This window comes from Eptesicus fuscus, chromosome 3 (assembly GCF_027574615.1).
Source record: "Eptesicus fuscus isolate TK198812 chromosome 3, DD_ASM_mEF_20220401, whole genome shotgun sequence".
In the NCBI taxonomy this organism is placed as follows: Eukaryota; Metazoa; Chordata; class Mammalia; order Chiroptera; family Vespertilionidae; genus Eptesicus; species Eptesicus fuscus.
In genome coordinates this window covers 39,734,149-39,761,849 of record NC_072475.1, presented here as the reverse complement: position 1 = coordinate 39,761,849, position 27,701 = coordinate 39,734,149, and the positions used below count along the sequence as shown (strand labels likewise).

Below are 27,701 nucleotides of genomic sequence, written 5' to 3'. Positions count from 1 at the left end.
ATTCTTTAAGAAGAGAAGAAGAAGAAAAAGGTAAAGATAAAAATTATGAACAACAAAGTGACAACAAATACATACCTATCAACAAGTGAATGTAAAAATCAAGTGAAAAATCTGATCAACAGAATAAACTGATGACTATAATAGAATCAGGGGCACAGAAAGGGAGTGGACTGACAATTCTCAGGAGAAAGGGGATGCGGGAAAAGACTGGACAAAAATCTTACACCTATGAATGAGAACAGTGGGGGTGGTGGTGTAAGGGCATGGGGTGGGGTGGGAACCGGGTGGAGGGAAGCTATGGAGGGAAAAAAGAGAAACAACTGTAATAATCTGAAAAATAAAGATTTACTTTAAAAAAAGTTAAAGAAAAAAATGAATAAAGGAAGTGACCATCTTTGATAGGCATCGTTACAACATCCTTAATGTGAAGCTATTTACTTAAACTAAATATCTACAGCTTTTTGTTTTATGAGACTGATTCTATCCAATAGGCTAACAAACTCTCCAAACAGTTATCTATTGTGCAAAACTGAAGAAGTTATGTATGAGTGTATTGCTGGAAGATATTCTGTAGGAAAATCCTTGCCTTATATTCAAACATACAAAGTTTAAGTCAACTACACAGTGTTGACTACTGAAGCCACAAAATAAAGAGATCCTGAAAGTGATATATGAAAGCAATGAACAGCATTGTAGACAAAATATCAAAATGTGAGAAGTAGACTGAAAAGAAATTTCAGAAAGTTCATATTAAAATAGCAACAGAAAACCTTCAAGATTTCAATTAAGAGTCAGTGCTTTCAGATTCTATAAAAATGCTAGGGAGAGTGCTGTCAAGAATTCCTTCATAGAAGACTGTATTGTTTAATACCAAATTGAACAGGTTTACATTCTAAGTATAAAAATAATCAAATTGAAGACTTCTATTAAAAAACTAGTAGCCCATCAGGCAGTATCACGTGCAGTAGGCCGCTTCCGTGGGAACCGGCGGGAACCGCAGGTTGCCACCAGAAGCCGTGCTGCTTCCACGGGAGGCGGCCTGCCTGCGGACGCTGTGGGCCAGGTCCCCTGTTCCTCTGAGGCCCTCCATGGCGGGGGCGTCGCTGAAGCAAGCATCCCGCCCCGCCCGCTCTGTGCCCGCTGCTCAGAGGCCCTCCGTCACGGCGGCGACGAAGCAAGCAAGCATTCCGTCAGGCCGCTCATGCTGCCCGCTTTCAGCGGCAGCCCCCCCAGGACCGGGGGACTCCGGCGAGGCTGAGGGGACTGGGCACTGCCATCTTTGTGACAGTTAATTTGCATATTACCCTTTTATTAGATAGGATTGGCATTTTACTCAAGTACTGCGAAACCAACCAAGGAACCCAGGGCCCATGATGAAATGTAGACTTCTTTTCTAAGTATGCAAAAGAAATATTACAGGGAACAGAACTTTTTTAGAAAAGTCCATTGCACTAGAGTGTAAATAGCTCACTAGATATAATTTCATAAAACAATTTCCAAAATACAAAATAATATTAAGTCAGCTAAGAAAAGAATATGAAAAAATAAAAAACAAAACACACACACAAAAAAAAACAACAACAGGCCAAATAAATTACATTTAAATACTCACATCTTCTCTCGGTAGTTTATTTTCATTGTCTCCTTCAATTCTCACCCGAACCACACCAGATTTGTCCACTATTTCTTGAATAACTTTGCCATTTTTCCCAATTACTTTTCCTTTAATAAGAGAAAACAAATATAATGGTAAGTTAAAAACCAATACCGCTATCCTTTCCAAATAATTTATAACTTGCTATCAAATTATAAAGACCAAGCAATGTTCTATCTTTAGATTAACTCACCCCTAAAGACTACTGAGAAGTTTTACTGTTGGTCTGAAATTTCCTTCTCTCCAGCAGGCTATCATTAACTGGGTTGACAATGCTGCTCACATGGAAAACATTCTCATCTCAAAGTCTAAACTTTTAAGATGTTCTACATAATTTTTATATTTTTAAAATATCAAGTCCAACCCATTTCTTGTATACAGAGGCAAAAAAAAACCTTATCTTAGCATTAATCAGATCAATTTGTTTATGTTCATTGTAAATCATAATTATTCAAACAATTAACAAATTCAATATTGATTTTATTTTTAAGTTTCTATTTATTCAAAAGATACCTGTGACTTAAAGATGTAACTTTTAAAATATTCCCTTCATAAAAATTAAATGTTAACATTTAACAAGTATAACATTTTACACCAGTAAGTTTTTAAAAAGTACTCCACAGCTATAAAAATACATACAACATGTGTATGGTATGCTGTCTTCCTAGATATGAAACACTATAAAGTACCTTAAATCCAAATTATTTACCTTCTCTACTCTTAATCTCTAAGTCTGTCAAACAGCAGTACCCAATAATTAAAGTATCCAATAATTAAAGGACAACCTAAAAAAGAAGCATGAAGATTTCTCTTCCCCTTAGGAACTTATTAGTTACAACATACATTCACATAAATTAACAAACCAATACTGCATACTGTTACCTGGGAACAGTATATTTAGGTAACCTTCTCTATATGAAACGATGTATCTCTTATAAAATTCACAGCAACACCATATTTGTTATTAAATAAATCCATGTTATTTATGTCCAAATCCCCAATAATTTTTTTATTGCTAACTCAGCAATCTATTTCCACAATAAATTAATTTTGGTTGAAAGGGGTGAAAACGAAAATTTTCCTACTGCATGCTTGAGAGAACAGTTTTCATTAAAGAATAAGTAAGAGAACAATGGTAACAGTAAGCCAGTCAATACAGCAAAGCCACTATTATAGGATTTTCTGTCCCTATTCTCAAGCCTCCTTCCCCATTAATAACCCTAAATTTAAAGCAACAGTGATTAAACAGGCAAAAAAATAAGAGGTCAGGGAAGTCACATGTCTTCTCTTAGCTCTAGCAGCAGCATATAAAAGCAACCTTCATTTTTAACACAGTGAAGCTCAAGCAGCAACTCCATCCTTGACCCTGCTAAAAATAAGCAAATATCTTTTCGAAATAACAAAAGTCAGGATGATATATTATAACCCTCCCACCCCAATCTTAGTACCCCTTTCTTCTTGTGAACTATATCAGTGGTGAGTGAACATCCATCACCCTTCTGGGGTCCGTGGCAAGGACCTACCTGCAAGTTTTATTTAGTCCCACCAGAGACCGTCAAAATTTTAACTGATCATTTCCATAGTTTAAATTCCAAAGCATACTGATAAACTGAAGCAGACCTGTAGTATAAATTGAGTATTGAGCAAAAATGCTGAAGGGACAGAGTAGAGAAGTGATTAAGGAAGGCTTCGAGGAGGATAAAGATTTTGACTCATTTTCAAATCGATGTTCACATAGTATGTTTTCTTTTGATTTGGAAGGGGTGGGAATGGTCAAGTTCTAGAACTCTTGGGAACCTGAATGTGTAAAGGAATCCTCTCTGGAACTTACCCACCAAGTAGTCCTCATTCCCTTTTACTCCTCAGTCCTCTTTTCCTCTTTCACTTGGACTAAGAATGTATTACTTTTCAAAAGTCTGCTTCACCCATAAAACATTTTGGAGGAAAATGTAGTATTATTATACACAATAACCAATTGAAATCTTTATACTTCTTCTGAAAATTTCACCAACGTACAATAGTTGTTGCTAATGTATATTTCCTAAAGAGTACACAAATAACCCAAATCAAAGCCAACCAAGACAGGTAGAGGAAAAAAAGAGACATGACAGGCACAGACATTGTTGCACAAAATAAATAAAGAATCAGAAAGCTACAAATATATCCAATTTCCTCACTTCTGAAATATCTGGACTTTTTACTCAAAATTAACACTACCACAAACTCTTTAAAATCAAGGCTATTATAGAATTGTTAAATTAGAAAAGAACCCTGATTCTCTCTCTAGTACATACCTCAAATCATTTTTACAACTGAAGAAACCTAAGTTAAATTACACTCTGTAAAGCAGCAAACCAATGTTAGTACTGATAGATGTCAATAACTGAGTAGAATTTAAACAAAATGGGGATCATTTTCAAAAGCAGCTTTCTTGTCTACAGTGATTTCATTTGACAATAAACATTTCGTATCATAATATTTATTAAAATTATTCTACAGAGGACAGTGATTTCCAAGAACAGATAAAGTAGAGCTTGCTTAATTGGCAGTATGTCATAACTACCCAAATGTTCAGGCAAAATTGAAAAGCTTTTTATATAATAGCTGAGTATCAAGAAAATCCAAATTCTTGTGTTGTATATAGACTCTTGTATCAGAGTATTCTAGTTGTCATAGGCCAGAAAAACATCTTTATGTAGTGGGAGTTTTTTTAAAATTTTTCTCCCAGTGTTTGTTTTATAGAATTTGACAAATAAAACACTAATAACAAAAAATAATAATAATAATAATAAAACCCAACATTTTAAAAGGCTGAATAGGCCTAATTATAAAATGGAGCCTAAAGGGCTCTAACTAGTTCAACAAGGTAAAAAATCAGATAGGTGATGAAAATTCATCTCTCCTAGTAAATTAGTAAATTTCACTACCTTATGGTAATGTTTATTTTTATATTAAACTTCTAGGATAATTCATGAGTATTTAACATGTGACAAAAGCTTTCCCATTTGTCTCAATTAGCATTTAAAAGGACAGACAGCACCGATCTACAGGATATTAATAACAAAGCTATTCAACAACTCACTCCAAGTTATAATGCTCACTTAACTCCAGCTTCAAAATTTGTCACAACTTATAACCCATGGGGGCACAATAGTTTTCATTAATGGCATCAAACACTTCAGTGAAACCTCCTATCATATCATTATCACCATCCTCCTCTCCTGCTCATATACCTTTGCCAAAACCAATCATTATTTATTCAGAGTCTACTGTGTATAAGTTTTACTATTTACTACCATATTGTCAATTCACTTTTACTTTCTCTTTTGCACTAAATAAACAAAATAATTTATCATACATTTTCAAAAGTACTTACAATTTTGATAAACATGAATAATAAAAAGATATTAAGTGAATGAAAATAGTAAGAAAGAGCCCAAGGTCTACATTGGCTTAAAAAAAATTGTAATGGCAAACTGTTATAAAAGCCATGGGTCTTATTAGTGGGTTACCCTGTACAGAAGAAGATATCTTTACTTTTTATCATAATGAATACAAGTCACATACAATGTTATTACTGAAATAATGAAAGTAAGTATGGTTATCAAAATACTTAACTATAAGTAAAATATCAGACAAGACTAATTTTCAATTAGTTCACTATAATTAAATAACATTTAACTTCTTTAACATGTAGAAGAAATACCTACCAACAAGATTCCTAGGAACCTGAATAAAATCCTCCACAAATTCCAAGAAACCTCTAGCCTTTTTTACAGCATCAGCACTCTGGGAGAGTAGGAAGGGAGAGAGAAACAAACATGAAATAAATCCCACAGTCCAAAACAAAAATATGAGAAATGAGCAGAATCTGAATTATGACAGTCTAGTAACAAGCTCAGCCCACTAAAGTGACCTTTCAGGTCAGATAATTCATTAAGTACTTTTTTTTTAAAAAAAGCAGTAATTAAAAGACTAGGGAAAAAGTACTATTAGAACAAAAACATGTTAGTCATCTCTAAGGTCCCTTTTAAGATTCTGAGAAAATTAACCTACTTATGTTTGCCAAATTTAAACCCAGGAAAATATATTTATTTGGTCCATTTTCCCATGCTGAGTATCTCCAGGGGAATATTAAAAATAAATTGTTCACATTGTCTATACTGTCTGCATTTTTTTTTCATTCTCAAAATGATTTACTAAGCTGGTTTTGCAGAGATGCATTAGAAAAAAGTACCTATCAGTAACATCATTAAATTCCTCATTTCTCCTGGGTACATTTTTAAAAGACTGAAGGATGGAAGGGGGGGGGGGGGGGGTTCCTTAAAGGAATTCACAGTTCTCAATTACAGTTAACTTCCACTTTTACTGTTTGTTCTTTAATAACCATAGATCAATTGTATTGTGTACTCATGTAATACACCACATACAATAACCATTTTAAAAATGTATTTAATCCTCACAGATTATAAAATAAGCACTATTATACTTCTCATTTACAAGAAAATTATACAGGGAGATTAAGTAACATTCTCTAAGCCCACTCAAAGGGGTAAACAGAATTCTAATTCAGCCACTATGACTGCAAAGCCTTTCATCTTAATTACTCTGTTATAATGCCCATGTCTAAAGGCTTCAGGAATAAAAATCAGGTCTCTAGTCAGATTTGAAAAGCTAAGACTTGAAATTATCACCCCAAAAAACACCTTATCCATATATTTTAATGTGAAACATGGTCTCAATTAAAAACTTGATTTATTTCTCAGATTATTTTCCTATCCACACAAATTTCATTTTTAGTTACAAATTACCTAAATTCAAGTTCTACCAAAGCAGTTTTATGTTATTTACAACTGCCAGTGCCCAACACATAGTAAGCATGCAAAAAATATTTGAATAAATTATTTGTAATGCACAGAAAACTGAGTTAAACCCAGAAGCAGTTGGTTAAGAAACTTCTGAAAATAGTACACATTACTCAAAAATCTTTCATTGCTCCATATAATACAATGTCACCTTCGATCCACACACATATATGTATGATTATTAGGCTGACTGATTTTAAAGTGTTTTCATTGGGAAGCTAAAATTCCAAATAAATGTGATCAATGTTTTAGCAAAGTTATCCTAGGTAAGGGACAGAAAACAGCTTACCTCTCCATAGATTCTAAATGTTCCAGTATCTTCGTCTAGTTCAATAGCTGTAACTCCAGGAACCTTCCTAGCTTGCTGTATGTTACTACCATGTGTTCCTATTGCCAGGCCCATCAAATCTTCTCTCACAACAAATTCCTCATGAAAAGCTGCTGCAAGTTGTTTTGTGCACTAGTAAAAGAGATAAATTAGAATTTATTATAAAAGATCAAAAATACAAATGGTTTTCTGTAAAACCATGTTCACAGTATTATTCACAAGAGTCAAGAACTGGAAGCAAACTAAATATGCAGATTGATAGATGGATGAATAAAATGTGATCTATTCATACAATGCAAATTATTCAGTCTTAAAAAGAGAATGCTGGCATGCTATAATGTGGATAAACATCGAAGGCATTGTGCTTAGTAAAATAAACAAGTCACAAAAAGACTAATGCTGTATGATTCCATTTATCTATGTCAAACATAAAGAAACAGAAAGCAGAATGGAGATTGCAAGGGGCTGAAGGGGAAGGGGGAAAGGGAAGTTGTTTAATGGGTATAGAGTTTCAGTTTTGTAAGATGAAAAAGTTATGGGGATTGATCAACAATCTGAATATACCTAACACTACTGAACTGCACTTAAAATAGTTAAGATGGTAAATTTTATGTTATGTCAATTTTACAACTTGAATAAAAATAAAAAGAACTAACAAAAAAAAGGAATAAAGGAAACTCATTTGGGTCATATAATGGAAGGGGAAAAAATGGTTTGATGAGTCTATTTAGTCATGGCCACAGAAAAGAGTAATTCTAAAACAATTTTCCAGAATAATTGATACAAGCAGTTCTCCAATTCACATGATTTATGTTTCAAAACTCATCACCATATCCTATTTGTAACTTTTAAATTTGTAAGGGCAGTCAAAGTTGTCTTAAAGATAAACAAAGTTGTCTCAATATTTCTAGACAGTGTGTATTTGCAAGTTTCCCAGTGATGAACAGGAGTATTTTAGGACAGGATAGAAAAGCAACGATATGCTCTTTTAAAAATTATATGCTGTGTCCTATTCTTCTCTTACACAAGAATCCTATCTATTTATATAAAAACCCTGGGTGTAACACCATCATGGCAGAAGTTCGACCAACCGGAAGGAAGTCAGTCCTGCAGAGGTCGCCTTGGCAACGGCTGCACCCTCCCAGAGCTGTTCCCGCTGAGGGCGAGGTTTGAGGCCGGAACCAGTCCTCGAAGCGTGGAGGCACTAGGTCCTGGGTCACCTTGGCAATGGCTGCACCCTCCCCAAGCTGTTTCCCTCGAGGCCTGAGAGAAGAACCCACCCTCGGAGCACCAGGAGTACCCAGCGGCAGTCAGTCCTGGGTTGCCAAGGCAGAGGCAATCCCGGTAGAACTCTGGGTCTGGCCCAACAGGGGGCGTGGCCAGCCTTCAAACCAGACCCTGACAGGAGGCAGGAGGGAGCTCCATTCCTCACAGAAACCGCTTTTGGATAGCTTGCTGTCAGTGGCCTGCCAGCCAGGAACCCCATTCACCTGCACCCCGGACCCTGACAGGAGGGAGGAGGGAGCCCCATTCCTCACGGAATCGACAGGTGACCAGCTTGCTGTCAGGGGCCTGCCAGCTAGGAATCCTATTCACCTGCATATCTGTATGTGCCGAGCCGGATGGCCAAAGGTGACCCTGAGTGGGGGTGGTGAAAGGCTTAGAAAAGACAGACCAGAGAATGAAAGCTGGGTCTCGGTAGGACACTGCTTCTCTGAAAGACAGCGACCGCGTCCACAAGCCGTGTCTTTATTTTATAGCAGATGCCACCAGGCAAAGTAAGGGCCTGATCAAGATGTTTACAACATTCTCCTGGGTTTCAATCCTACTCAACTTCATGCATCTGAACTCTATCAAGCCCACATCACTTAGGCACGTGTTCACAAGCCCACAACTATAGCTGTTAGCTATAATTGTGCTGGGAGGGCCCTGCCCTCCAAGCTGGGACTTGCACGTGGCAATGAGAGGACTGTGCCCTCTCATCGGTCCAAGGCTTGAACCTGTCCAAACACTGTAGCTGCTCCCCACATCTGTATAAAGTTTTAATACATTATATTAGAGGTCGTGGTGGTACTGTTTTACCCACAGCGTCTACAGGAATTGCTGCAAATTTACTTCTCGGTGGAAGAACCTTTCATTCCCAATATAAATTACCAATTCCATTAAATGAAACTTCAATTTCTAGACTCAATATAAATAGTGAAGTTGCTAAAACTATTAAAAAGGCCCAACTTCTCATTATGGATGAATGCACCATGGCATGCAGTCATGCTATTAACGCCATAGACAGATTACTAAGAGAAATTACGAATATGAATGTTGTATTTGGTGGGAAAGTTCTCCTTCTTGGAGGGGATTTTCAACAATGTCTCAGTATTATACCGCATGCTATGCGATCGGCCATAGTACAAACGAGTTTAAAGTACTGTACTGTTTGGGGATGTTTCAGAAAGTTGTCTCTTACAACAAATGTGAGATCAGAGGATTCTGCTTATAGTGAATAGTTAGTAAAACTTGGAGATGGCAAACCTGATAGCAGTTTTCACTTAGGAATGGATATTATTGAAACCCCCTGTGAAATGGTTTGTAATGGATCTATTAGTGAAGCTACCTTTGGAAATAGTATATCTATAGATAATATTAAAAATATATTCAAACATGCGATTCTTGTCCAAAAAACGAGCATGTTCAAAAATTAAATGAAGAAATTTTGGATATACTCGATGGAGATTTTCACACATATTTGAGTGATGATTCCATTGACTCAATAGATGAGGCTAAAAAGGAAAATTTTGCCACCGAATTTCTTAATAGTATCACCACTTCGGGAATGCCGTGTCATAAATTAAAATTGAAAGTAGGTGCAATCATCATGCTATTGAGAAATATTAATAGTAAATGGGGTCTTTGTAATGGTACCAGATTTATTATCAAAAGATTACGACCTAACATTATCGAAGCTGAAGTATTAACAGGATCTGCAGAGGGAGAGGTTGTTCTGATTCCAAGAATTGATTTGTCCCCATTTGACACTGGCCTCCCATTTAAATTGATTCGACAACAGTTTCCCGTGATGCCAGCATTTGCGATGACTAATAATAAATCACAAGGACAAACTCTAGACAGAGTAGGAATATTCCTACCTGAACCTATTTTCGCACATGGTCAGTTATATGTTACTTTCTTTCAAGTTCGAAGAGCATGTGACATTAAAGTTAAAGTTCTAAATACTTCATCACAAGGGAAATTAGTCAAGCACTCTGAAAGTGTTTTCATTCTTAATGTGGTATACAGGGAGATATTAGAATAAGTTTAATCACTTTATCAGTCATTGTGTGCATCACTGTTGTTTTCATATCATGTTTTTATTTTATATCATGCCTCTGTTGTTGTTGTATCTTTTTTTTACTGTTTATTAATAAATTTATATATTATTTTCATATACATTTAACTAATTTCCTTTCATCTCGCACACTTCTATTATAGAGAAAGGGCAAATAACAATATTAAGTTATTTCCTCTAATTAATTCCCTTTTAATGTGCACGAATTTCGTGCACCGGGCCACCAGTCCTATAATAAAATGCTAATATGCAAACCAACTGAATGGGGGAACAACACGTTGCTATGATACGCACTGACCACCAGAGGGCAGACGCTCAACACAGGAGCTGCCCCTGGTCGTGCAGCTCAGCCAGCAGCAGGGCTCACAACTGGCTGGCGCCTCTCCCACCTCCCTCTCCCACCTCCGCAGCAGTGCTAAGGATGTCCAACTGATGGCTGTCAGTCAGACATTCCCCCAGGGCTCCCAGACTGCCAGAGGGCACAGGCTGGGCTGAGGGCCTCTGGTGGTTATAATAATCTAGTTACTAATGGAAGTGTGTTGTGACTGACAAGGAAGTAAAAAAAAAAAAAAGTTAAGAACAGAGTAAGTAAGAATAATACATAGCAATTCCTCAAGGACACAATGACTCCAGGTATTAGCCACAAAATAGGTCCCAAGTTACCTTACCTAACAGTCAAGTAAGTAATTTTGAGCCAGGGAGCTTGTATATATTAATGAAACTGGGACACACAACATACCTTTTATGAGTAAATTCACTTACTTCTAAATGCTTAGTGGCCTCTTCATTTCTGGACATGAGCATCAACTTCGTACGAATACTTCGCAAATGCATGTCACTTAAAATATTTACTCTCTTCACAGTTGCTTCACTGGCAGACTATAAACAAACAAGTTAATAACTCAAAACAATCACTTTTCAAGATAATACAAACAGGATCTTCATAATAAAGCCTTCCATGATTCTCATCAACTACACTTCCCTCCTCACCTAACATTCACCCCTCTTCCCAGAATAACCTTACTTTCCTTCCTGAATTCCCATGTTACTTAATTCTGCTATGCACATTATGATGGGGGTGAGAGGTTCCAACACACCGCACATTAAGAATTAATTGTCTGATGTTAAGAATGTCACATGAAAACTTTTCCTCCTTACTTCAGAAAAGATAAAAATTTAACATTCTATAACTACAAAAATTTTTTTCTCCAACACTGTATTAACAAATTCACTATACACCAAGTTAGCTTTTATATAGTTTTTTGAACATTTAATTACAAAATTCCTGTAGTATCTATTAACTACCTAAACTCTGGAGTTATCTTACCAGTATCATTAGCTGTGTGGTTTCTGGATGGTAAAAAATCCTGCATGCTCCTACTGCTTTCTTAAAATCTTTATGTGCGTTTTCATTAGCACACCTATGGAGAAATTAATTCATGTGTAAGACCTAAATAACAGATTAAATTTAGAGGCAAGTATAATACAAACCCAGTATCTCATTTTAACACCACCCATTAAAACTTTTATTCATTAAAAAGATGTTCTATCAGAAGTTTTTGATTGGGTATTTGGGGAAAAAAGAATTTTGTAGCACTTAAAAATTCCTAATTCACAAAGTAATAGTAAACAAAATTACTCACGCCTCTCTCAAATCTTCGGGAACATCCACTGTGCATTTAAAGAAGGTATTTTTTTTGACAGTTTTATTTTGATTGACAGGCCGAAGTCGTTCAAATGTGACTATTTCATTGTAAGTGGCATCACAAGCAGCATATTCAATGACATAAAACTAAAAGACATCAAAATACTTTAAAAATCCCATCTGAACAAAAATAATAAGCTTTAAATGAAGTTCTAATTACCTTGCTCAGTTTAAACAGTAGACCCTCCCCCTTGTGGCACAAATACTAAGAACAGCTTAGTTACATCAAACTGATTTGCCTAAAGTAGATTATAGGTTTTCACAAGCAAGAACCTTGGTAGTCCTCACATGCTTAGGGTATATCTCTGGAGAGCAGCCTTGGTGTTTGCAAATTCAGAACACAAACAGAAATTAATGGTGATGAATATTTGAAATGTGTGACCAATTATTTCTAAAGTAGGCTTTTAAAAACACAATAGAGTTGGAGTAACATTTACAGGAACCAAGGGTTAACATCACTTACTTCTCCTTTCATCATTCGAACTTTAGCCAACCACCATCCACAAGGTTCTTGGTCATTTGCTCTTGAATATACCTGAGAAGGAAAAAAAAAAAAATGCCCTCAACCATTGATCCTAAAAGATTTCCAATATTTTAAATAATAACTTATTATAAATACCAAGTCCCTTTAAACTTAAGAATCAAAAATACTATTGTATTGAAACTGGTGTACTAAACAGTTTAATAAGACTTATGTAAACCTAAATTTTACTGCTGAAAAATAAAACAACTTTTTTTGGGCAATTTAGCTCCTTGAAAATCAAATTCAAATTCATGAGGGTTTACTAAACAAATATTAAATGCTTCTTACAAGGTAGTTTTACACAGTGTAAAACAACAGTTTCTGTTACCATTATTCATCTTCAAACATTGCATTTTGATGGTTCAAGTAGCAGAAAGATAAGCTAGAACTTATTGAGGTGTACTGTAAATCCGATGTCAGTATTTAGAAGATGCTCAAATTAAGAATTATTTTCAGAAGTGAAAAACCATAGCCTGGCCTGTGTGGCTCAGCAGTTGAGCATCAACCCAGAAATCAAGAGGTCATCAATTCGATTCCCAGTCAGGGCACATGCCCAGGTTGCAGGCATCGATGTTTCTATTTCTCTATCCATCTCCCTTCCTCTCTTAAAAAAAAAAATCAAAAACACATTTAAAAAAAAGGTTCTAAACCCTACTTTAAAATTCCTTCAAGGATATGACATTTAGATCACATGTACTAAATGGTTAGCTGAATAAAAAAATTACACATATGAATACATCTAGCAGAGTACATAAGTATATTACATCTATCTAAAAAAAAAGTGTATATGTTCTGTATCTGTAATTATCAGGTATTTTTTAACATTATACATTTTAAAAGTTTCCATTAGGGATTGGCCCGGTACACGAATTTGTGCACGGGTGGGGTCCCTCAGCCTGGCCAGACAGGGGGAGGGGCCACAGGAGGATGGCCCGCGGGGGGAGGTTGGGTATGGGAGAGCACTAACCACCAGGGGGCAACTCCCACGTTGTGTGTCCATCCCTTGGTGGTCAGTATGCATCATAGCAACCCGTCCACCAGACATTCAGTCGCTTAGGCTTTTAATTTTATTTTTATCTTGCTAATCCTCACCCAAGGATATTTTCCCATTGATTTTTTTTGTGTGTGTGGAGGTTGTTGTTTTTTTTAATTGTCTAAAGTTTTACAAATGTCTCCTTTTCCCCCAATTGACTCCCACGCCCCGTCCCATTGATTTTGAGAGAGAGTGGAAGGGAGAGGGAGAAGGAGAGGGAGAGACAGAAGGAGAGAAATATCACATCGATGAGAGAGAGATACATCCATTGGTTGTCTCCCACACACCCAGGGCTCGGGGATCAAGCCTGCAACCAAGGTACATGCCCTTGATCTGAATCGAAGCCGGGACCCTTCAGTCCATGGGCTGACACTCTATTCACTGAGCCAAACTGGCTAGGGCAATACAGCAGCTTTTTAAATGTATTTTCAATACATGGAAAACTGGGGGGCTGAAAAGAGAAGACTAAAAGGTTACTCCTACAGAGGTGGCCAGAGAAATCTATCAATATGTATTAACAGCTACCTGTGAGATAAATGCACACTACTGATACATAAATAGTTTTGAAAAGCTTGAAGCTTCTCTCAAGATAATCTGAATGATTTTGGAAGCAATGGAAAATCGAACCTATAAATGAGTAAGCCAAAACCTTATGATCAACTTTATTGTATACATTAGAAAAAAACTTTAAGGAAAAAAAAAAAAAGCCTTTGTACCAATTATGCTCCAAGGGACTCAATTTTAGCTTTTGCATTTCTTTAATGAGCAAATCTAACTATTTTATGGCTTTTATCCTTTCTCATTGGTCTTCCAAAAAAAAAAAAATAAATAAGAACATTTTAAAAATAGAATAAAAATTACTTTATCTTGAAATTAGTATACAAATCCTGTGGCCCCTTTTATATATCTAAGGTGGAATCTAGTGATCATATTTTTCCTCTTATCTTGAAACAATTTGCTATTTCATCATCATCCAATTATTTCCAACTATGATTTTTTAAAAATATAAAGAAAACAGAAAAATGATGGTATTACTTGGAAGGATATAACAATGAAATATATCATTACTACTGTATTAGCCTCTAGTTTATTGCATAATCTTTCAGGAAAATGAAGCCTAGAAACACCATTCTTATAGTCTGCTTTTGGATACTGCTGAACAGTTAAGAATTCATTATTATTATTTTCAACCTATAATTACGAAGAGAAAAAACTTTACAGAGGACTTTCACAATTATTACAGGAATCAGACTGATGCAAAGAGCCAACAGCACTCCAGATTCTAATGAGCAATATGAATTTATCTCATAAGTAGAATCTCAGACTATGAAGTCTTCAAATGACAATATCCTAAGTCAATATCCCCAAACAATACATTTCTAAGGAGAAAGGAAATTTAGTATTCTCACTCAGTTAATCATTCAACTGGGACTCCATTATATAAAATCCTGCAACAAGCAGCTGGACCATTCTTGTTTTTCTACAAGGACACCTAACAGTATTGTTTCATCTTTTATGTCTGCACACTAAAATATACTCGATTCAGTTGGTAAGTGGCCAAACGCCACAGGTAGATGTATATACAAATATGACTAGAAAGAAACAGATGATGAAAAAATGCAAAAAATTCAGTGGATTAGTCAACCCAATTAGTTAAATATGAAAATAGTGCAATTTTTTAAAATGTGTAATTATAGCACAAAGATGACTATGCTTTGTTCAATAAAATTAGAAGCCACCAATAGTTCCAAATATTCTTAAAGTATTACATCCTGATAATTCATGTGTCAAATGAACCAGAAGAAATAAACTAAATTTTATTAGAAATGTATTTTAAATTTGATATCAGTATTTATATGATGTTTTGAGTTTATGTATAATAGCTGATGAGCAGAAATATTTTGAGAACTTTACTCATTTTAGGTATATGTATTATCAAAACCAAGAAAATGTGGAATATAAAGTTGGATTTGCTATGTTTAAATGCTTATCAAGTTATCTTATAATGTTGACTATTGCCATCCTTTCATTTTTACTTCTGAAAAAATTTATGTAAAATGACTTAAAAATATTTTTAAAACCAGTAAATATGGATTATGGCTCCAAATGATAAGTGATAACTATTTCCCCTAGCATACTGAGTATTAAAAACAAAAAGAAAATCCTAAAAACAGAAAATTCTTACCAATTCCAAGCACTATCTCAGGAAGGCAGTTCAGCTAGATGAAGAATCTTTTAGTAAATGGGTGCCTCAAGCTCAAGTGCTGTAAAAAACGGGTCTTAAAACTACCATTATTTTATTTCTATTTCTACCAAAGTGGTTATAACCTTCTAGGAATCTGGCTTGCTATGTAAGCTTACCTACTAAAACAGAGAATAAACCATTTTGGACTGCTTTGAGGCTTTACTTCTCATTGAACAATGAAATCCTGTATCCCATTTTACACTTACATCCATCTCTGTAAATCTCATTAATAACTTTATCCCTGAAAGACAAGGCCACTGTCACAAAGCCAACAATGAGTCTGACTCCACTTGAGTGCTGTGGGTCAAATCACATCCTTGATAAGATGTACTGTATCTCATACAATTTTTTAAAAAAAATCACTTTAATAACCCAGAATTAAAACTGTACCCTAGTGTACTATGTTCCAAATGTCAATTACTAAATTTATTTACAACTATGTCATTGGAATAAGAGCACCACATAGAAATTCTCCTTCAGATTTCACTTAAATCTCCAAACTGTTTCAAGGGAGCAATTCACACTCTAAAGCTACGGCTACTCCTTGCTTTTAACACTAAATTTCTTTAAATCCAAAAAAAAAGCTCAAAAAAGCAGGAGACTAAGGAGTGCCCATGGGAGACCTAGAAACATAATAGTACTCAGATCAAAGGTTGGAGTGAAAGATGGAAAATGAAGAGTCAAATTCCAAAAGTCCATTTAAGGATTCTTTCTAACAAATGACTCCAAGTCAAACCCTATTATAAAATGATTTCCAAACTGTAACTAACACACACCAAATTTTGATTTAAAATGAAATTCTAGGCTGATGTTGCTAACTTTTCATTTAAGTTAATAATTTTTATGCCTTTGAAAGTCACAACCGAACAGAGGTAATAAACACTAGAGGTATAAAATTTTTACCAGTTTTCACCAAACTATAAAGAAAATTCCTAAATAATGTTAAGTACTAAACTGATTATCCTATATAATAATCCTATATAATAAAAGGCTAATATGCAAATAGACAGAATGGTGGAACAACCAAACAATCACTTGCTATGACGTGTGCTGACCACAGGGGGCATGTGTGGAACATGGTGGGCATTGGCCGCGGCAGGATGGTAGAGCAGGTGAGCGGAGATGCCAGACCAAGGCGCTGGTCGCTGTTATTGGGGCGAGCTTCTGGTGGTTACTGAAATTTCTTTGCTCCCGCGCACCACGGTACAGCCCGGCACTTGCACCCACCGCCAGTGCCGAAGCTGCCGCTCGCACCTGCTGCTGGTGTCTGGCACCAGTCCCGATCACTCGGCACCTTCAGCTGGTGTGAGCGCCCCGAGGGCTTCTCCACCTCCCCCTGCTCCTGAGGGGTAATCGGGGCAGTAGCTGCCACTTGCACCCACTGCTGGCGCCAGCCCCAATCACTCCATGCTGTCGGTGGGTACGAGCAGGGCTGGCACCTACAGCACGTGGGAGTGGCGGTGGTGGGAGAGGGGCTGCCAGCAGAGAGGGGACCGGGGACACGGTGGGAGGAGCCAGGCGGGGACATGGAGGATGGGCCAAACCCGCCCCTTGCCTACCACAGCCTCGCACCCTGTAGAGGGCCCCCTGGGAAGGCACATGGACATTCTTTATATTGTTGTCAGCTGAGCCCGAGGCGACTGGCAGAACCATGTCTCGGTTACGCGCCCCCCCCCCCCCCCAAGAAGGCGGGGGGGTGTTGTCAGTTCTGACTTCTTACCTTTGACCAGGTGTCGGCAGGGGCGGGTCTAGATATGTAAATCCAGTAATGCTAGGACCTACTTAAGAACGAAAATAAGCTCCTTTGATCCTAAGTTTTGATGTTACTTCCTGGTATTTGGGGGGTATAAAATAAATGTGCTGTACTGGGCTGAGGGTCGCTGCCTCTCCATCAAGAGAGAATGGCGTCCCACCTAGCTCCCAGCTTGCTTCTATTTCTGCGTCTTATCTCTTTCTTTCTTTTATTTCTTAATCCCCAGCTCCACCACTCAACAACCGGACCCGTTCATTTTCCGTGCTGGATGTGGAAAAGAGAGAACACCTCCACAGCACCCCATAGTTCCTTTCAGGGTGTACGAATTCCTGCACAAGGCCCCTAGTTTAATCATAATGACCCATTTTACAACTATACGAGAAACATTTATCGTTCTCCTGTATTCACCATTTCATCTCATTACAATCTATGAAGAAAAAAAATTAGAAAAAGCAAGCTTAACATCTAGAATCTAGAACACACTAATTTACCTGTACAATATTATCTCATTCATTATTTGTGACTGCTACTCGAACAAGTGGGTTTCATACATCTTTAAAAAACACCATTTTCCAAGACAAAGATATCATAAAAATATGTTCACCTCTTTTTTTAATGTTTGAGCATTTCCCAAACACTAAGACTAACAGCGGACTTGGTATTATGAGAAAGACCAACTAAAGACAGCTAAAATTTTCAGATTGGCCACAAGAATCAAATAGAAAACATTTTTAAAAGTAATGTTAACAATACACATACATTTAACTTTTGTGTAAATCAAATATCAGATTAAAAAATTGTAAGGTAAGGAACAAAACTTGCTTTCTATGTAGTGTGTGTACTAATTTGCTAAACAATGCAAGTACCTATTGACTTCACTTCATGTGCAATCAATATCCCAGAACATTATGATATTACACTAGAGGCCCAGTGTACTATTAAATCGTGTGCGTGTAGGGTACCCTAGGCCTAACCTGCCATCAGGCCATGTCCGCCACCCCACGAAACCTCGAACGCTATGCAGACGCTGCTGGAGGCCCGCGACACACCTCAGGCACTGCCAGTGCCCCGCAACACTCCAGAAGTCGGTCTCGCCGTGGGACCCAGAAGTCCTGCCCACCGCAGGACCCATCAATGCACCTCCTGGTGAATCTGGCAGTTGGTCGTGACGCCATCACAGCGTCACGACCACAGGCTTTTTATGATATAGATAACCAGCTTAAGAGAATCTATAAGATACTCTTCATTTTCCCTTTACATCCAACTTTGTAAAGCTGAGCATTTTCTTAGCAATCTTTAGTAACGAAAACCATTAAGCAAATACTTATCAAAAATTTTAATTGTATTTAAAAATATATGCCACCATTTTTAAAAATATATATATTTTTATTGATTTCAGAGAGGAAGGGAGAAGGAGAGAGAGATAGAAACATCAATGATGATAGAGAATCATTGATCGGCTGCCTCCTGCACATCCCCCACTGTGGATCGAGCCCCCAACCCAGGCATATGTCCTGACCAGGAATCAAACCATGACCTCCTGGTTCATAGGTCGATGCTCAACCACTGAGCTATGGTGGCCATGCCATGCCACCACTTTTTAAAGTTAAATAAAAGCCACTAATTAGGTTACAAAATAAATCTTTCAATTTTAGACCTTTCAAAACCAACTTTCTACTATAAATCATACTAGAGGCCCGACGCACAAAATTCGTGCATGGGGCAGCGGGGGGGAGGGGATGTCCATCAACCTGGCCTGCAATTGGGGACCCCTCTTGGGGATGTCTGGCTGTCAGATATCCCTCTCGCTATCTGGGATCACTGGCTCCTAAATGATCACTTGCCTGACTGCCTGATCGCCCCTAACCACTCGCCTGCCTGATCGCCCCTAACAGCCTCTGCCTACCTGCTTGATCACCCCTAAACACTCGCCTGCCTCTCTGATCTCCCCTAACCGCTCGCCTGCCTGCCTGATCACCCCTAACCACTCTGCATACCTGCCTGATGCCCCTAACTGCTTGCCTGCCTGATCACCCCTAACTGCCTCTGCCTACCCGCCTGATTGCCCCTAACCACTTGCCTGCCTGCCTGCCTGATCATGCCTAACTGCTCGCCTGCCTGCCTTATTATAACAAAAAATAAAGACAAGTCACAGAACAAAAGGTCAACAGCCAATAAGCTAATTTAAAAAACACTCCATAATCAAGGAAATGAAGAATGAGCAGACATAAGCTTCCTTCTATTGGGTTTTTAAAACTTTACAGATTAATAATAATCCAGCCAGTCAATCAATGAGGAAACAAACACCTCCAGGTGTTATGAAGTGGTAATTTAAAAAAGCATTTTTAGAAGACAAAATGATACATTTTGACACTATCAAAATTTTAAATAACATGCCTTTTGATTCAGCAACTGAACCACTTAGAACTGTATTACCAGAAGATGTTTATATAAAAGACCATTAACTAATTCTAGCTTTTTTGTTATAGCAAAAATTTTTGTTAACTTCAATGTCTTCTAGAACTAAGGAATATTATGGAATACTTAGAAAAAGTGACGTAATCTGTATGTTCAGACATGAAAATGTTTATAGTATCCTAATTAACTGAAAACAAGTCACAAATATATAATATATTCTCAATTTTTGCAACGAACACACATGTACTTTATAAATGTAAAAAAAAATCTGAAGAGGCACTCAACTCTGGTAAATGAGATTAAAACTGGGGTGGGCAACAAGCACACCTACACAACCACACTAAGAGGGAAAATTCCCATTTTATGTTAATTCTCTACTATTTTATTACATCAATCTTTTATTATTTTAAATTTAAAGGGTATGGGGGGGGGGGCTTTCAATAAGTTATTTGGTTCAAAATATAAAGCCTAACAACCATAATTCCTAAACATTCCAGGTCATATGGAGAGATTCCTAAGTACTAGTGACCAAAGGAGGTTGGGGGTAATGTGTCAAGATTAAGTTTAAGCTTCTTCCTTATGTAAATTTTCAAAACTTTCAAGTGAAAAAATGACAACATCTTAATTTCAGGTACAGACTCTCACACTGTAAGGGGCAAATTTCACTAAAACGAAAACAAAAAGTAAACTGAAATAAAACACTCAGCAATCAATTTCCAAATGAACAACAAAGGTGGTCCAAGAAATGGATAAGGCCTCCCTTGTCTGAGATTGGGGAAAGCACACTGTTAACATCCTCAGCACTCCACCAAGTTTTTCCTTTCATCTGAGCCTTTAAACTACCAATAAGTGTCAATGCTCAGGATTGGCCACCACATCTTTCTAATTCTAGAACAAAACCAAGAATTCAGGGGAGGAAAAAAAAAAACCTTCTAAAACATATTTTTCTAAATGAAAGCAAATAAGCTCTTTTATCAATCCTCACAGAAAGGTGTTAATTAGAAAAGAATACAAGTTCACTCTTTGTTCTTTCTCTCTCTTGAGCACACCTGCTTTCCCACACCCTTCTCCAGGGCTCTCTTGCTCTCTGAAGCAGGCCCCTGCCTCTCTCTCCTCTCCTTCCCCTGGGTGAATTTTCTTTGTCTTTCTTTTTCCTAAGCTCCAAAGGCTTTTCTTCTGCTTCTGCAATTTGTTTCCTGAGCCCATGCAGCACAGCTGGCTCACTTCTTCTATCTCTGGGAACTTTCTAAATAAAAGTTTGCTTCCGTTTAGAAAAAAGAAGAAAAAAACACACAACTTTTTTACTGGAGTCTAATGTGCAAGTGAACATAGTACAATAAGTAATCAGCAGCATTACTGCTATAATTCATAGGACCCACCTACTTAGACACAAATACACACCACACTGAGACTACATTTACAGGTCTCCATACAAAAAAAGTTCTTAGTACCCACTTTTGGTCAAGTCAACTAAAAAAGAAAAAGGTGAGTAAAGTGAAAGGCTGTAACATTATTAGGGAGTGGGCTCATGGTGTGGTGCCCTGACACAATTAAGTCACAGCATTCTTTTTGATTTAGCAAAAACAAGCATACACAGGAAACTTAGAGCAAGTAGTTAAAATCTAGGCAGAATTTTTAATGAACATGAATTTTCCCTATACTTCAAAAAAGTTCCAGACATTTCTAGAATATTGAACAAGGCAGTATACTAATTACAATATTTCACATTACATATAAACTATATTAATGATCACTATAATAAAGGGTGATAATTAATATTTTACAAAAATACTGAGGAAGAAAGCACAAGACAAATCCTATCCTATCCCATATAATAAAAGCCTAATATGCTGTGTCCAGTCGTCCATTCAACCAATCAAAGCATAATATGCTCATGATATGCTAAGGCCGCTCAACCACTAGCTATGATGTGCACTGACCACCAGGGGGCAGACACACTGACTGATAGGTTAGCTAGTTGCTGGGATCTGGCCAATTGGGACTGAGCGAGATGGGACAGACACGCCCTAGAGCCCTAGTGTGGTAACTCCCCGGCTGGCCAACCTCTCATCATGTCCCTCCCCAGGCCCGATTGTGCACTGGTGGGGTCCCTTGGCCTGACCTGCACCCTCTCGCAATCCGGGACCCTCGGAGGATGTCAAAGAGCTGGTTTTGGCCCGATCCTGCAAGCAAGGCCGAGGGACCCCACTGATGCACGAATTATTTAAAATAAATAGGAAAAAGAAGGAAACCAGCAACCAACATGGATAGTTCCCTTTACCATATTCCACACAAAGCAATTCAAATGCACTATCGTCCTTAACTCTCACATTATTTCATTTTAGTGATAAAGAAACTTGACCAAGCTACAAAGCTAAAAATTGTAGAGCTGAGACATGAATCCCAGTTCTGACTCCAAACTAAAGTATTGCTACTTACACAGCCATTGCCAATAGAAAGAAAAAAGGAATTAGATTTATTCTCCATCAGTTAAACAGATTTTCCTACAAGAATATTTATCTAAAACAAAATAATAGGCATATAAGAAAATAAACTTACAAATACATACCTCTACTTCATCTCCTTCACTAATTTCTTTTTTTATATCAGGTGGTGGTGGTAATCTAACTTCATTAAATGGAACTTGTCGTTCTGGTTGCCAACTGAAGGGTTAGAAAAGAGATAAACAATTTTAAAATACATTATCTCAATACCCCTAATATGGAAGCTATATAATCTATGCTTAGTGCTGTATATTTTTCATATTAATCATTTAGTTTTCCCTAAGAAAAACGTCATATTATATATTTTCCAAGTAATTAGTTTGTTGAGGTAGAACAGATTTTGCATGATTCTTGATAAAGTTTATAAATAATTAACATCATTGAAAATAATTACATATTACCTGCCAAATTACTCATCTTAAGCGAACAGTACATACATTATTCTGCAAATGATATGGGCTACATTCATAATAGTAGTAGATTCAAAATAACATCCCATCAACACCACTGCTAGTAGATTCAAAATAACATCCCATCAACACCACTGCTTAATAACAGCAGTGGAATCAACTTCAAACACATTTATAACTGGATGAGACATAATTCCACAGATTATAAAACAATATAAACGGCATAATTCCATTTTAGTGTACATGTTCACAGAAACACAGAAAATTACTCAATTATTTTGAATAGCTGTATTACATTACGTTCAATTTCCTCACATAAAAATTATCTTTTCAACAATGAACACAAACATAATTAAAACCAGTAAAAGCTTAGTTTTAATGTTTGTAGCAAACATATATCGAAGTTACTAATTTAGCTATTGTTTAACTGACATTTTTTATGTTGTATTTTATAAGTTGAGTTGATGAATAACTTTAAGTTCTAATAGGTCATTCATATGCTGAGAGGTATACCAGCACATAAAATGTTCTTTTAGCATCTATCTGCATGGGATACACACACACACACACACACACACACACACACAGCAGAAGGCAATAAAAAGATTTTTGAGTGCTTTCTTTTCACCATTACTATCTAAATGGCAGCTGCTCAAAGACAGAAATCATCACAACACTTGTTTCTACATGAAACAGCTGTTGGGCAGATATCTTTTCAGGCAGTTCCAGAGCAGCTTAAAAGTGAAAGTTGAACAGTTCTTTTCTGACCTTCAGTTATACACAGCCATTGCCAACAGAAAGAGAAAAATAATTAGACAAGGCCAGCATACTGTCTTTCATATTTTAAACATTACCTAGCTGTTACAATATCTATAAACTGAAATTCCTTAATATTCAAACTATTTGAAAATGACTACCAGTAGCCACTCGGAAGGCTTCCTACAACATTATTTTAACATCTGTGCTTTTTTAAGAATTAAAATCCCATTTGTGCCATTTATTTTTGCAAAAACTACTTACTGATTCATGTTCACATGTGTTTTGGCAAAGAAAGGGGTCATGAAAAAAAGTAATGAGTAAATGGTGGGTAGAAAAACAGGTGAAGAGTTATCAAAACTAGAATTATTTAAATTCGTAAGATGATCAAGCCATCAAAAATCCTGTCCAAAAGCAAAGTCATTTTTCACTGCCAATAGGAAGAACCAAAAGCAAACCATTTGGCACTACCCATCTTTAAAAATAAGATCTCTATCAATAAAAAAACAACTTACTTGTTCTCAAAAACAACTGTGAGGGAGTCTTCATGAACATCTTTGATAAATCCCTGCAAAAGCCAAAAACATTAAAAGTATATCAATATTCAATTAAACATTATGTTAACTCTAAAAGGCAATAATACTAGAGATATAAAGAAAATATGGAGTACTGAAAAGAACACAGAGCTAGAATTAGGCAAATGTGGGTTTGATTTCCATCTCATCATTTGTGAAATGTATGACTTTGGAATTTACTTAAACTCTCTGAACCTGTTTTCACACAATACTATAACCTGAGTTTCAAATACCTACCTTGAAATTAGTAAAAAGCCTGAAACATCATAGGTATTAGTCAATACAATACTCAAACTAAGTGAGGCAGTATTTAGTACTGTGACTAATAAATAGTTCAGGCTATAGGGTCAGGCTTCCAGATTCACATGCCAGGCTCTCTATCACTTATACATTCTTGAGTGAGGTATCATACCTCATGTAACTGAGAATCAAGTAAAATAACTACTGTTTACCACAGTACTTGGCAGGGAGGAAAAACTCAAATTTATTATAAATATTAGTTATAAATATTAAATTATAGCCCACCTTTAATAACAAGACAAGACCACATTCTGAATACTAACCTTACCATTAACCTAATCTTATTTTTCCTACAACTTCTCTTCCTTCTTTGCTTAAAAAAAGGGCGGCTATGGTGAGTGCATTGCCTCCAAACCATTTTGGAATGAATATAGACTTGAGGCCCAGTGCACAGATTCATGCACCGGTGGGGTCCCTTGGCATAGCCTGCAGGGATCGGGTAAAACCTGCAGCCCAACATTCCCTGAGGGATGTAGTAGTGTGAGAAGCAGCAGGCAGCCAGGGAGGAGCCTGAGTCTGGGCCGGGCACTGAGCCGCTCCCGCTCATCGCAGTCCTGCTGTGCCTGCCACCGCCGCCACTCAGTAGGCTTGATGCCGCTCCGCTGTGGTCTCTGTGCACCCGTCCTAGGGTGATACCGGCGTGCCCATGACTGAGAAGCAGCAGCGGGCTCATGCCCAATCAGTCCCAATGCTGGTGCCAATCCTGGTCTGGATGGGGGAGGGGCCCACAAGGGGAGTGTCCGCGGGAGAGCCTCCCGCTGCCGCAGCTGTGCTTACCAGCCGTGAGGCCGGCGTCTGGCGCTCATCGGTCAGCTGAGCAGCGCTCCCACTGTGCGAGCACACTGACCACCAGCAGGCAGCTACTGTGCTGTCTGTCCCCTGGTGGTCAGTGCACGTCATAGTGACCAATCAACTGGTCGACCAGGCTTTTATATATAGACTAGAGGCCCGGTGCACAAAATTCGTACAACTCAGGTGGGTTCCTCAGTCGGGCCTGCGCCCTCTCGCAGTCCAGAAGCCCTTGGGGGATGTCTGACTACCGGCCTAAGTCGGCAGTCAGACATCCTTAGCGCTGCCACGGAGACGGGAGAGGCTCCCGCCACCACCACTGCGCTCACCAGCCGTGAGCCCAGCTTCTGGCTGAGCAGCGCTCCCCCTGTGGGAGCGTACTGACCACCAGGGGACAGCTCCTGCGTTGAGTGTCTGCCCCTGGTGGTCAATACGCGTCATAGCAACTGGTTGTTCTACCATTCGGTCAATTTGCATATTAGCCTTTTATTATATTAGGATTCTCAATAAAAATCAGTAGTCATTTTCTAGCCTTAAAATTACTCTATCTTCATTTGATAAATATAGCTGAAAGAAATCATCAGACCTAACATACTCAAGATAGAGCAAAGGACTTGGGTACAGAACTGTTGTTTAAATCTTTGGTTCTACCACTATTTAACCTTGGGCAAGCGGTCCTTGGCACCTGGTATAATTACAACTGACATTAAATGACACTTTATATTTCTGTCAATCAGAAATGCAAAGTTCTCAATCTTAGTCAAATGCATACACACACTTTGAAACACTACTTAAATATGTTTTTAAAAACAAAGATCAGACTAAACTTCCTAAGATGCACTAAAACTAGCTAAACACACATTTTCAGTTCCTGGTTAAAATATGGCAGAAATGAGCACATCTGTTTACCTCATCTCCTTATCAGAAGTCCATTAAACAACACCAAAAACATTTTTAGGCATAACCCTCACCTCCCTCCACACACACACACAAAAGAAACACACACAAACAATGCAACAAAATCTAGTAAACTCACAAAATAGATGGAGAAGCCTAACCAATTTCTATAAAAGCAACAACTACTTGAATACTATTCCTGAGACATTCTTCTAAGTAAATCAGCAAACCAAAAACTATGAAACAAACTGGCAGTGGAAAAAGCAAACGGCAAGATCAGCAATACCACTCCAGAAAAGTCTTTGGAACTTAGAAGAGGGTAACAGGGGCTGAAGAAAATATTTCATTTTCTTCAATAATATAGAAATCACCACCATGGCTGGTTTGGCTAGAGCTGGCCATGGCCTTCTGCCCTCAGACCTGGTCACAGGATTCCCTGTCAAGAGTGAGTAAATGGGTTGCAGATTCCCCAGCTCCAGTAGGGGTTGTAAGGGGCATGCAGGTAGGCAACCAATTAATATCTCTCTCTCATGTGGATTTTTTTTTCCTCCTGTTTCCCCCCTCCCTTCCACTCTCTCTAGAAATCAATGGGGAAAAAAATATCCTTGGGTGAGGATTAAAAACAAAAAAAATCACCATTCACAGAATATAGATAACTATAATTCATCTCTCAGTACCCTCCTCCCACATCTGCTACTCAATTATATGATTTGTAATTTGACCCTGATCGCTCTCCAGTTTTAAAAGCCTATAACCTGATTTATTTGTGTTAAGGGTTATTTCAATGCAAACATTTTTTGAGGCCTAAAACTCAGGATACAGGAGGTTCTCAAATAGTACTGTTTCATTTTAATGTTAAGGAGAAGAAAAAAAATCTATTCCCGTCCTGTGTGGAGTTGGCCCATTCACCCCATACCTGTGTTCGTTTTCTCTCAGCACTCCAGTTTCCTCCCACATCCTGAAGATGTGCACATGAGGTGAATGTCCCAGTCTGAGTGAATGTGGGAGGAGTGTGCCCTGAGATGGAAGGGATTCCTGTCAAGGGCTGGTTCATGTCTGTCGCACCAAGTTGCCAGGATAGGCTTCAATCCTCTCTCCCCCCACCCCAATCCTCTCTCCCCCCACCCCAATCCTGAACTGGAAGAAGCAGGTTGAAAATTTGTTTTTATTAATCTTTCTTAAATTCCATATAACTCAAATTTCAATGTTTAATGTTAAATGTGTTTTGAATATACTAACTAATAGAGGGAATACGCAAATTGACCGTAACTCTGTGACAAAGATGATGGCGCACACAGCCAATAAGGAGAGAATATGCAAATTGAGGATAACTCCAAGAAAAAGATGGCCGTGGCTGGACGCTTGTGTCGTCGCCATGGCAACAACACAGGCATTCCGCCCCACCCGCGGAGGGCCTGTGGGCAGCGCACAGGTGCAGGAACAGCCAGAGGGCAGGGCAGGACATTCCGGACTAGTGGGCGGCGCGCACAGGCACAGAGGAGCCGGGGGGCAGCACGCACAGGCGCAGAGTGGCCGGTGGCAGTCTTGAACATGCCAAGCGGAGCCTGCGGGCCGAGCTGAAGTAGCACTTGCAGGGCATCAG

General features: G+C 37.9%; 1 protein-coding gene across 6 annotated transcripts in view; it reads right to left on the bottom strand.

The window, feature by feature from the left end:
* Nucleotides 1-27,701, bottom strand: part of FXR1 (FMR1 autosomal homolog 1) — a 66,524-nt gene that overhangs the window by 18,542 nt on the left and 20,281 nt on the right. For all 6 annotated transcript variants that reach the window (XM_054713758.1, XM_054713759.1, XM_008142345.3 and 3 more), the window contains exons 2-10: nt 24,053-24,105; nt 22,437-22,530; nt 12,359-12,430; nt 11,834-11,982; nt 11,518-11,611; nt 10,953-11,069; nt 6,809-6,979; nt 5,365-5,443; nt 1,613-1,722 (exon numbers count right to left, since the gene is read on the bottom strand). In XM_054713758.1, the coding sequence (XP_054569733.1) occupies nt 1,613-1,722; nt 5,365-5,443; nt 6,809-6,979; nt 10,953-11,069; nt 11,518-11,611; nt 11,834-11,982; nt 12,359-12,430; nt 22,437-22,530; nt 24,053-24,105 (939 nt within the window). The remainder of the gene's footprint in view (nt 1-1,612; nt 1,723-5,364; nt 5,444-6,808; nt 6,980-10,952; nt 11,070-11,517; nt 11,612-11,833; nt 11,983-12,358; nt 12,431-22,436; nt 22,531-24,052; nt 24,106-27,701) is intronic.